Raw genomic sequence first — 12,543 nt, forward strand, 5'->3', positions numbered from 1 at the left:
AATCGATTTCAATTTCAATATTCAACATCACAAACAGATTTTGCAATATGCAAATATCAAACATCACAGAAACGGAAAATTACCTTTCCATTGAAATCGGAGATTATTTTTTTAAACATTGAATCGAAAAAAATACTAACTTCCATCATCATCCCTATATATATTGATCTCTAATCTTTTGCATGAAAAAATAATGTTCACATTTTTTCTGTGTGAGAAAAGCAAAAAAAAAACCAGCAAGAACAATTGCTTGTGTATCATCATGTCGTTCAACTGAAGAAGAAAAAAGTTTGAATTTCCATTTTTCCATTGCTTTTTTGCACCCTGTTTTATTATTAATATATATTTTTTAATATTTTCTGGTTCACTTGGCATATAATAACAACAACAACGAAGACGAAAAGAAAAATAATGTCCATAATACATACAAACACACACACAAGAATATTAGCCGTAGGCATAAGAATTCAGAATAAATCTATATCTATTTTTTGGTTTGGTTTTGCGTTTTGGGTTTCGTATTTCTTTCAGATAAGTATATTTCGTTGCACTTTTTGTTTGATAATAATAATAATGATGAAGACATCCATAATAATAATATTCATCGTTTTCCACCATTTTCCATATTTGAAAGAATTTTTTTTTTTGATGCAAAAAAAACGAATTTTAATAGATATCGAATAAATGGATCAACCATCCATCCATATAACGAGAATTGAACAAACAAACAAAACAAAAATATATAATCGTCATTCGTAAATGATGCTGATAAAAAAGTGTAACTCTAAACATCCGGTACAATATAATACAATCCTTTCAATCCATTCGATTAGCTTACTGTTGTTGAGTAGAAATATAGCTATATAAACATTTATTCTTTTTTTGTATGTATGTTTTCGCTACATTTGGATGATGATAACGATGAAAAAAAAACGAATGAAATGGATGTGATGATAGAGAAAATGTAAAATAAAAAACTTTAAAATTTAAACTTTCTTTGAAATTTTCTGTATTTTTTCCCTTCATCATCATCATCAATTCCAGAAATACGGGTGAATGAGGAGATGGTGGGAAATTCTTTCTATTTCGATTATTACCCATCCACCCACAAGTGTAAATTTAAAATTCCACCCCAAAAATTATCAACACCCACCTAGTCTCAAAAGTTTACCCCAATCATCAACATAAAATGAGCAATGAATATACATTGCACACACGAACAACAACAACAAAAAAAAACGAGAAAAAAAACTTAAAATGATGTGCTGGTTGCTGAGAAAAACGAAACGAAACGAAAAAAAAACAATAAAAACAATATGTGTGCTTATATATAAACCGAAGACGACGACGACGAATATATATTCATTTGAAACATCCTTTTCCAAAAGTTAAATTTGAATATTTCCATTTTTTTTTCATTCGAGAAAAAAAAATCAACAGAATCCAAAAAAAAATATTGCCTTTTTTCCTCTCTCTCGTACCGATTGTAGTTCAATTCTTGTTGTTTGAGTTGTTGTATGGGGTAGTTTTATTTTATTTTATTTTTAATATTTCTAGTTCTTCACGTTTCACGTCGTCAACAATTTTTTTTTTTGTTGCTTAACCATTCGCCTACGCGTATAGAAAATTTTAACCCAAACGAAGCCAACGAATAAAGAAACCATTGAAAGCACATTGATTCATTTCGAAAGAGAGAGAGAGAGAGAGAGAGAGAGAGAGAGAGAGAGAGAGAGAGAGAGAGAGAGAGAGAGAGAGAGAGAGAGAGAGAGAGAGAGAGAGAGAAATTGAGTTTCGTTTTTCCCGGAATATTCCTTTTGCTTTTTTTCATCTGGGTTATATGCAAAAGTTTTTTTTCTCATTTCATTTCTTTGAAATATAAATATTATGTTATGTTTTTTTTGCTCTCATCATCATCATCATCATTTTGTTCAATGGAAACAGGCCTAAGGCCTAGCTTTTTTTGTCTGTATCGTCAATATCGAATATGATCATTTTGTTTTTGTTCAATGTGACAATATGGATGACATTTGGTTAATCATACCAGACAATGATTTTGTTTTTTGTTTTCTTTTTTCGGAGAAAAAGAAAACCTCGAATAAATGATACAAACAAAGGCGCCATATAAATGAAATGAAATAAAAACAACAATCAAGATGAAAATGATAAAATAATTCGTGTATATAGATCAAGAATGACAAATGTATGTGATGATTATGTTTCAGAGTCATATTTGAAACAAGAAATGGAACAACAACAACAACAAAAAACATTCAATATTCCATTAGATATTTTTGGAGAATCTGCATCACTAACCGAAACAGAAAATAACAGAACATAAACATCGACAATCAAAAAAGAAAACATGATGCTTATTTGATCATCATATTATTATTAGACTAAGAAAGAAAGAAACGAAAAAGATTCGATTGCAAATTGATATGTATGTGTTTTGTTCAATCAATCTATCCATCTATCTATCTGAATGTATTATGTAACAATAATAACAGTTTCAATATTGGTTTTTGCCTCTCTGATCTCTCTCTCTCTCTCTCTTCGGTCTAGTTTTGGCATTGCATATTTCAATTTCAATTTCATTCGCATTCTGGATGAAAAAGGAATTGATGAGGTATACAATTGATTATCATTATCATTATTGGCTATATTGTTTTTTTCGATTCAATTATTATTTTTTCTTTTTTCTCTTTTTGACTTGCTTGCTTCACATTTACTGGTTTGTAACAATTTTGTTTCCAGTTTATTTTCAATTATATGCATGTAACACATCTGCTGCTGCTTTGTTAAATGGGAATCAATGAAGAAAATGCAAACGAGATTTTTTGGTAGTGCAATGCAAAAAATAACATATTTTTTCACCTGATGATGATGATGATACAAATCAGAAATCTAAAATCGCAGATGATATTCTTATAATAACGTCTGACAATGATCATCATCATTTGTGACATGCATCAAATTGATGAGAATTTGTTTCATTTTTTTTAAATTTCTTTAAAAAAAAATTTGCAAAAGTTGATCGATCTCGATCAAGCAACAAAACAATTGAAATTATGGATAAATTCTCATTATAGCATCGATAAAGTTTTTGTCTGTTTTCTCCATTTTTCTATAAAAAAAATGATGATGATGATTTCGGTAGGGTATATTGCATCCACTGTTTTTGTGTCGCATTTCGAGCCAAAAAAAAATTGAAACCACTTTTTTCCGTTTGGAAACATAATGATGATGATCATCATCATTTAAAACCATCAAGAAAAGAAAGAAAAAAATTCGAGCAGATGGTTCCACATTGCGTTTAAATTTTTCATTTCACTTTTAAGTCTTGAAAATGAACAACGGGGAGGGTGGGGTAGACACACACAACTGAAAAAAATTCGAATCACATTTTTTTTCTTCATTAACTTTCAACATAGAAAAAAAGTTTATTCAGAAATTTCTTTCCTGAAAAATTTTCCCCTCCCTCATCAACATCGTTGAAAATTTCTCTAAATTCATTTTTTTTTTTTTTTTTGATTTCTTGAAAAATTTCTCCTTCATCATCATCATTTTGTTTGGAATGTTTCTTTTCAGTGTGTTTTTTTTTTGAAAACCGGGTGGCCAACAAAAACATTTGAAATTTGAAAGTGAAAATTGAACGGCCGATAAGAATAAACACACAAACACAACACTAATTGACACACGTGGCACATCTTCAATGTTTTTTTTTCTTGACTATCATAGTGAATATATGACACCTGACAACTGAAACCTGTCATTATTGTGTGTGTATTAGTTTTCCAGAATCGAGAATAGTACTATGTTAGTTGAAAGTTGAGAGTTCATTTTTTTCGGAAATTTGTTTTTTTTTCATATTCTCGTGTCTCGTATTTTGAAAAATGAAAAAAAACAAATTTCAGAAAACATTTCTATCAAAAAAAAAAATAAAATTGAGTGAGTGAACGAATGGAAAAAAATTTGTTTGAAGCCCAAAGGAATTGTGAATTGGAATTTTTTTGTTCCTGTTTTGAAAATAAAAAAAAATTGGAAAATTGCATTGAAATCAACAACAACGACAAAATTTAGCTGATTTTGACAGGTCTATAACAAAGTGGAAAAGGAGAAGAAAAATTCTGTCCAACAGAAAAAGAATTATCAAACAAATTTTCAAACAACAAATCAAAACATTGAAAAATTGGAATTGTAAATCAACGATGATGATGATTAAGTTAATGGAAAAGTTGAATATTTTGTTGAGAGATTCAAATTAAATTAGAATTTTTTTTTCTCAAAAACATTCCTACCAAAAAAAAAAATCAATCATAATATTTTTAATCATCCTTTTTTCCCTGATTTTTGATCAATAGAGTGAAAGATTAAAATCAATCATGAATGATATAATGGCTTTCCGGAATCGAATGATGATGAGAATTTTTAGCAATTTTGTTGTTGTTGGAATTTTTCGAACCAATGAAAAAACAAAACTTTATTATCGATCAAATGGAATTTCTCAATTTCTTACAATCAAAAAAAATTGATGATAATAACGGGCAATGGAAGTAAATCAAAAAAAAAAAAAAAAAAAATCCAAATCACATCTTTATGTCACTATATAAGATGATGATGATGATCATTATCATGGCTATTTTTATTGTCTTCTTTATTGTCCAAGAAAGTTTTTCATTTTTTTTTGTTGTTGTTGTTTTGTCTTTCGCTGTCTATAATAATACATTCCATTCGATTAATATTATCAATACCAAAGCCAAAAATATTTATATCGAACATCGAAGATATTTGTTGTTTTTCAAACCATTTTTTTTTCTTTTTCATTTTCAAAATGAAAATTATTGTCAAATTGATCGATTCTCGTTATTTTTTCTGATTTGATTTGCTGAAATTCCAAGAGAAATTTCTTGTTTTGATTTCTATTTGTTCGGAAAAAAGAAGAAATCATTAACAATCGATTGAGTGACAATTTTTTGTTTTTGGAAAAAATGAATGTGCAATGAATTTTCGCATTCCTTCTTAGTCGTTGTCGGAATTTAAATCTTGAAAACAAAGATTTATTTAAAATTCTAATTAGAATTTGAATAATAAAAAACAAAACAACTCTGATGATGATGCAAAATTCTAAATTCAAAGTTTTTTGTTTTGAATTTTCTCACAATGTATGTTGAACATTTTCATCTTCTTATTCAAAGACAGTCCCCAGAAGACATTCTTACCTATTCCATTTTCACACACGCATACAGAATTTCAGTGAAGAAAAAAAAACTTTCAAAATTCTTCGTTTTCCGATTTGAATTCCGGTTGTTTTTTTTCTGTTTGCTTGCTTGCAACTGGAATTAATGTTTGTTTTGTAATTTCTCTCTTTCATTCAAGTCAAACTTTAATGGAAAGTTTTCAAGAAAAACGAACGAAAAAACTCAAATTTTTTTATTTTCAAAGTTTTTTTTTTGGTACTGAATTAATTTTCAACAAAAAAAAACAGGAATGAAAAAGATTATTATTTTCACTGAATTTTTGGTTCGAAATACGCATGAGTTTAAATTTCACTTCAATGAATGAAATTGATGGATGTTTTGGGTGTTTTTTTCTGTTTTTTTTTTCTATTTTGATACACACATTTCGTGTCAAGTGTTTAACCTAAAACAATTTTCGACATTGATGGATCAAGATTGAACGATTGATTAAAAACGAACAAAAAGGACTAAAAAAAAGAAAGAGAAAAAGTTGCAAAACTCAAGATGATGATCTTAAGCCGCGAACAAAAAACAAAAAACGAAAAAACAAAATGATCTCTGTGACGAGAGAGATGATAACCGGATACTCGACCGGAATCGAAATCGAAACCCAAAAAAAATCATCAAAAACGCTTTTCTTTTACTTGAAACAATTTTTTCTTTCGATTCCCTTAATGGTTGGCCCAATGTAAAAAAAACAATTTGTTTCACTTTCACTCACTCACTCACTCATTCTTATGGCTATTATATGATCAATCGACAAATCATCCATCATTTTTGTTGGTGTATAGGATGTCAAAACAATGATCATATGATGATAGTAATTCTATTACAGTGTGTGTGAAACATTGTTCTAATGTGAAAAGTGAAAAGGAAGAAAAAAAATCAAGAATCGAATCAACAACAACAACAATCATCAATTATAAATATAGATAATGTTTTTTTTTGTTTCTTTGGTTTTCAACAAACATTGCAAATAACACTTACCAAATCTATTGATAATCATTAGAATCATCATCATCCAAATGATCACAAATTTGGCCATATAATAATGATTATTTTGTTGTTGTTGTTGTTGATAACGGCGTTGCGGCGGATGTGGATTCGAATGATGGATATTTGCTGTTGTTGTTTTGGTAATGTTATTTGTTGTTACTAATGATGAACTAATTGAATCACTTGAATTACCATCATTATTATCATTATCATATATTTCATTATTTTTAAACCGTAATTTTTCTTGTAAATCATGATGATGACCACTGGTTGCATGATGATGCATTGATTTTATAAATAAATGAATGCAATTTTTAATAAGAAAATAATAATAATTATAATATTCATAATAATTTAATGATGATAATTTTTCAATTTTATTTAAAGCTCGATTTTCATCATTTTCATGTTGTTGTTGTTGTTGTTGTTGATTTTGGTCATCATTGTCAATTGACCGATAATTTATGATATGTTTTCTCCACAATAACCATGATGATGATAATAATTGAAAATAATTGAAAATTCTAATCATTATGATGGTAGTGGTCAATTGAATAATGAAATAAATATGATAATGGTGGTGATGAATAAATGATGCTGTTGATGATACCATGATCATTGTTAATGGTGTTTTTGTCCAGAATTTTTGGCACCAACATTGTAGAATTAATTGATTATTATGATGATGATGATGGTCATGATCAATTATGAATGTTACTGTGGACTTCACGGGAAATGATGATGATTTATAATTACAACAACAACTTGTTGTTGTCGTTGTTGTTGTGGAATCTCTAATTATTGAATCATCAACAACAACAACAACTGGGATATTAGAACAATTAATCTCCATTGTTATTGATCTTCAAAACTTTTTCTTTTTTTGTTCATTTACAACAAGTTTTACATTTTCGTTTGTTTTTTCCGTTTCTTTTTATACTTAACACATCACACAAAACAAAACTATCATTAAAATGAAACTTGTCACATATGAATTTTTGTAAATATGATAAATGTGTCGATATTTGAGCTTTGTGGCGGTGACATTTTTTCTGTTGCTGATGCTGCTGCTGTCAATGTTAGTCGTTTGTTAATCTAGTTTTTCTTCGTGGTCCATATATCTAAATATCACTTTTTTTCACTGATGATGAATATTCTGTTGAAATTGAATAACAAACAAATTCATTAATTTCAATTTAGTTTTTTTTGTAGTTGTTGAATTTGATAAAAAGAAAAAAAATAAAGTTTGTCAAGAATCAAGAAAAATTTATCGTCAATTTTTCTGTTTTTCGTCTTTTTTTCTGCTTACGTTGACAATTTTCATTTGAATATTGTTGTTGTTGTTGTTACTTATTGTCGACATTAATTTACAAAAATAGTTTTTTGTTTTGTTTTTTGAATTGGAGAAAAAAATTATGGAATCAGAAAAAGTGAAAAAAATTCTCATTCACATCGAAAACTAGAAAAAATTTCCCATGTTCAGCAGCAGCAGCAGTTTGATGCAATGCGATGCGATGCAATTGGCGACAAATCGGATTCCTATGGTTAAATAGAATTTGGAAAGAAAACGATTAATTAATATGGGAAAAATGATAAATTTTTTTTTGTTTTGAAAAAAATCCAAATCCAATCAAGCTTGACTCGTCAACGAGTGAATAAAAAAAAGAAGAATACTTTATCAAACAAACATCATCAGTGAAACAAACAAACAAACAAAAAATTATTCTGCCAACCGATGTGGAAAAATAATGTTGTGTATGTATGTTGTGTGAGAAAACGTTATAGCAAAAAGAAACAATAAAACATTCATTCATTTGATATTCATTCAGTTGATTGGCTGTGAAAGTTGCCAAAAAAAACTGAAAATCACTAAAATCATTTTCTCTCGTTGTTGTCATTTGGTTTGGTCGGGTTTTAATTTTTTTTTTTTTTTTGATTTTTTTATTTAAATTTTACACTTTGTTAACTTGGAAATTTTCAAATACAAAAAAAAACGACGAGAACAGCAAAGTAATGAAATCTTTTTCGCAAACATCCCTTTATGCCTTTTGGCATCATCATCATCATCATTATTACAGAGCAATTATCATCATCATCAACAAAATGGGTGAAAATAGTTGGAAATGAAATGATTTTTTTTCAAACAATTTTTTTGCCTAAACTGAAATGAAAGAAGGCAAATCCATAGAATATTGGTGGCTAAAATGAATAGAAGGAAGCACATCACATCATCATTATCAATGAATTTGATTATGTTTGTTTGAAATGTTGCGAAATTTTTCTGTTTAATCTGTTTAACCATATGTATAGCCATTTACGAATTGAACATTTTTTTTGTGTTGTTTCGTTTCACACATATGTTTTGACAGAAATCCAGAAATTCAGAATTGAATGAAAATAACATTTAGAAGAGAAACAACAAAACAAAAAAGTAAAAGATTCTAATCAAAATGATGATGGTGATAATGCTAATTGCATTGAATGAAACTGCACAGCACAACACTGCAATTCTTGTTGTGTAATGATGATGATCATCATTGCAGAATTTCAACCAAACTTGCAAAAAAAATGTCCTTTTTTTTCTTTAAAATTTTAATCGATTAATGTTGACAAAACAACAACAACAAAAGTTAATGATGAATAATAATTTATTATCATTTTCATTTTTTCTATTCATTTCTGAAAAAAAAAGTTTCAGGTAATCATTTTTATTTACCTGAGAAAAAAGAAGAAAAACTTTTTCATTTCTTTAGTTTTTTTTGATTGTTTGATTCAAAATTCATTCATTCATTATTCTTTTGAAATGAGGAAAAAAATTTCTTATTTCAAAAACAAAAACAAAAATTCCTGGATCGTTATTTGAGGATCAAAAAGCACACCAACCAACCGACCAAACGATTGCATTGCAATGTGATTCTCTATGTTTTCGAGCAAAATAATAACAAAAAAAAACTTTTTTATTTTCAATCGATCGATCGATCGATTTTTTTAAAATAATAACTTTGGTTGTTTGGTCGCCGCGTTTGTTTTCTCTCTCTCTTTCACTCACTTATGACAAACTTATTATCATCATGCCCATGGTCTGTCGAATGATTGTTTCATAAATTCTGTGTGTCTCTATTCTCTCTCCCTCCTCAAACTATAATCGTGGGTGGAAATCTTTGTAATAAAACTTTGTACACCTTTTGCCTATATACACACACCAATGATAATGATCACAGAATATCAGATATATAAAAAAAGTGAAATATATGTTTGTGTGTGGAAATAGACGAGAGAAAAATTGATCACAATCATCATCATTATCATTATTAATGACACTTTTTTCTTTTGGACAAAATTTGTGAAATTTTCATTTATTTATCTCTTCACTACCCACCATTTCGTAACTATGGAAGCAAACAAAAAAAAACGAAAAACAAACAAACAGGTAGAACAAACAAACAAACTTTTTTTAATCAAAAGAAAGACAGAAAAGCTTTGTTTTCTTTAAAACAAAAATGATTCCGACAAATGTAAAGAATTCAAATTGATTACATCAGAAGAAAAAAACGCGATTTGTTTGTTTGTATTTTGGAGATTTTTTTTCAGAAAACCAAAGCCAAATATGCAGAATATTCTCTTTCATTTCATTCTATACACTGAATAACAACTTTATTTGGTTTTTTTCGTTTCGTTTTTTGTTACACGAATCGGTTTCATTTCGATCGATTTATTTTTTGTTTTGTTTTGGGAATGAAAAAAAAACAGAATTTTACATCTGGTTTTATTTTATGAAACAAACAAAATCTTATTCTTTTGAAAAATGAAGGAAAAGATGATGTATACGAAAGATTTTGTTGTTTGTAGTTTTTTCTTTTAAAAACAACAACAACATAGGAATTACATTGGATTGTATAGGATGTTGATGATGATGATGTAAGTTACAAGAATTTTCTTAGCTCATCGTTGTTGTTGAACATGATTTTTCAATTTTTCAAATTTTTTGTTTCACCGCCTTTAACCATGTAAAAACATGATACCTGTCATAAAACACAGGAAAACAAAAAAAAACATCACGCATAAACATTGTCATCATTCATTCATTATCATTCGCGCATCACCATGTTTATTTGTAAAAAAAAGATGCTTTCAGGATCATTCATTTGAGTAATAGAAAAAACATATTCAGAACCGAAAAAAAAATTTCTTCAAACAAACAAAAAAAACAGATATCGTATTGGATTCGATTGAATTTCGGGGATTTTTTTCAATTTCATAAATTTTTTTTTATTCAAAATTCAATTCATCATTTGATTCAAAAGTGATTCAAGTGTAAAATTTTTCCATTCATTGAACACACACACAGTGAGAGGAACAAAAAATTCATCCATTTCATTTTCGTTTATGATTATTGTTGTTGTTGTTAAGGATAAACAACAACAACAAACAAACAAAAAGTATAAGCCTAAAACTTGGTGATAAAATAATTTGAAAATTGTTTTTTTTCCGTTTTTTGAGAAAATTCTCATCATTTTTGAATGCAAAAAAAAACAAAATGGACGAATATAAATAAAGAATGTGAATTTTTTTTTATTATCAATAAAAATTTGTTTATTTTTGTTTCGGTTGGCTATTTTGGAAAGAAAAATGGAAAGATTATTTTTGGTTTTTCTCGAAAAATATTCGTCTTTTTCTTTGGATTATCGTTATCAAAAAATATTCAGATTCAGATTTTGTTTTGTTGTTGTAAATTTTTTTTTCTCAGAAAAAATGAATTGAATATTTTATCGATTACAGAACGAGAGAGAGAGAGAAAAAAAATGATTTTCTTTTATCGATTTCTTTTTTTCGGTTGTGTGACAAAAACATTGAAAAATTTTCTTTTTTTCTTGAATATAATTGGCAATCACACACACACACACACAAAATTGATCATTTATTATTTTTGAGATTTTCTTCATTATTAACAACAACAACAAAAAAATATATAAATTACAAATATTCTTATTATAAGTATTGAAAAAAAAGACAAGGCAAACATATTTATATTACAATTATAAATATGTTTTTTCGGGTGATAACAAACAATATTTATTGAATGAAATTATTTATTTCCATTCATTAAATACGTAAAAATATGTTGTTTGTTTGTTTGTTTGTATTCGGAATCTGAAACAAACATAGTCAATTTGATGATAATTTTTTTTCTGCTCTTGTCACATAAACAGAAATGTACAGAAATGAATCGAGTAACAACAACAACAACAAATTCCTTTCCTCATCATCATCATTTTTATCATATAGTTCATTGATATTGTTGTTGTTGTTGTTTTGTTCAACAATTTATTTGCAAAGTAAAAAAACTAAATTGATAGTGGACAGTAGTTGTAACGAAGAGTGAATAAGTGAAATAAAATGAATGAAGTAATAAAGAGAATATAGAGAAAATAAATGAGTAAGATTTTGCCCAAAAAAAAGAGAGATGTTGTTTGATAATAATATTGATTCGGGAAAAAGTATTATGGAATTTTATTCTTTTTATATATTCACCAATGTATAAGATTGCAAATAAACACAAACACACAGAGAGAGAGAAAATATTTTGAAAATCTCCAAGTATAAACAGCTAATAATAAACGATGACATCAATAACAACAACAAAAAACAGCGATAATAATAATCGAAGAAAGTGTGAAAGATAGATAGAATTTCGAATTTTCGAAACATAAGGTTCTAGAATTTTTTTTACTTTAATGTTTTTTTCCCTACTACTGCCGTTGTTTTTGTTGGAGATTTTTTTATTCCTAAAAAGAATTTTTTTGCTTAGTAGTATTAATGATGATGATGATGATAGTGATAGTAGTAGCATTGTTCAATAATAATATAGAGGAAATGTTAAAGAAAAGGGAAAGAATATTCTGGACACTTGAAAATGAAAAAAATTCCCCGTAAAATATTTGACACTGTACTGCATGTTGCCCTGGACATATGATTATTATTTTCTTCTTCCTTCTTTTAAATTCTACACACTGGACATCAATGACAACTAAAAAAAATAGTCATTTGAAGCTAATAATAATATGGTGGGGGTGGTGGGGTGTCATCGGTGAAATCACAGTATCCATAACATTATTTTTTTTCTGGATTTAATCACATCAATTTCCATTTTGTCTATATGTGTGTATGTTTGTTTCCTATATTATCATCCATTTTTTGACATTGATTATTGTCATTTACTTTCTTTCTCTCTTTCTTTTGATTTTGATTTTTTTTTGTTTTTTTTGGATTTACTGAAAATGAAATACTATAGAATAAGATTATAACACAT

General features: G+C 27.6%; 1 protein-coding gene across 3 annotated transcripts in view; it reads right to left on the reverse strand.

Annotated features, from left to right (window-relative positions):
- LOC113798793 (uncharacterized) overlaps window positions 1-12,543 on the reverse strand; it is a 42,773-nt gene that overhangs the window by 2,747 nt on the left and 27,483 nt on the right. Inside the window, exons 3-4 of one of the 3 annotated variants that reach the window (XM_075822504.1) lie at window positions 7,543-7,772; window positions 6,225-7,389 (exon numbers count right to left, since the gene is read on the reverse strand). In XM_075822504.1, coding sequence (XP_075678619.1) covers window positions 6,225-7,086 — 862 coding nt within the window. In that variant the 5' untranslated portion in view covers window positions 7,087-7,389; window positions 7,543-7,772. Of the gene's footprint in view, window positions 1-6,224; window positions 7,773-7,907; window positions 8,054-12,543 lie in introns of those variants that run through there. The other 2 variants (XM_075822505.1, XM_075822503.1) reach the window with 2 other exon arrangements.

The sequence above is a fragment of the Dermatophagoides pteronyssinus genome, unplaced genomic scaffold, assembly GCF_027571235.1.
Source record: "Dermatophagoides pteronyssinus isolate colony J.1.1.1.1 unplaced genomic scaffold, Derpt_VIB-CSIC_2022.12 sq0017, whole genome shotgun sequence".
In the NCBI taxonomy this organism is placed as follows: domain Eukaryota; kingdom Metazoa; phylum Arthropoda; class Arachnida; order Sarcoptiformes; family Pyroglyphidae; genus Dermatophagoides; species Dermatophagoides pteronyssinus.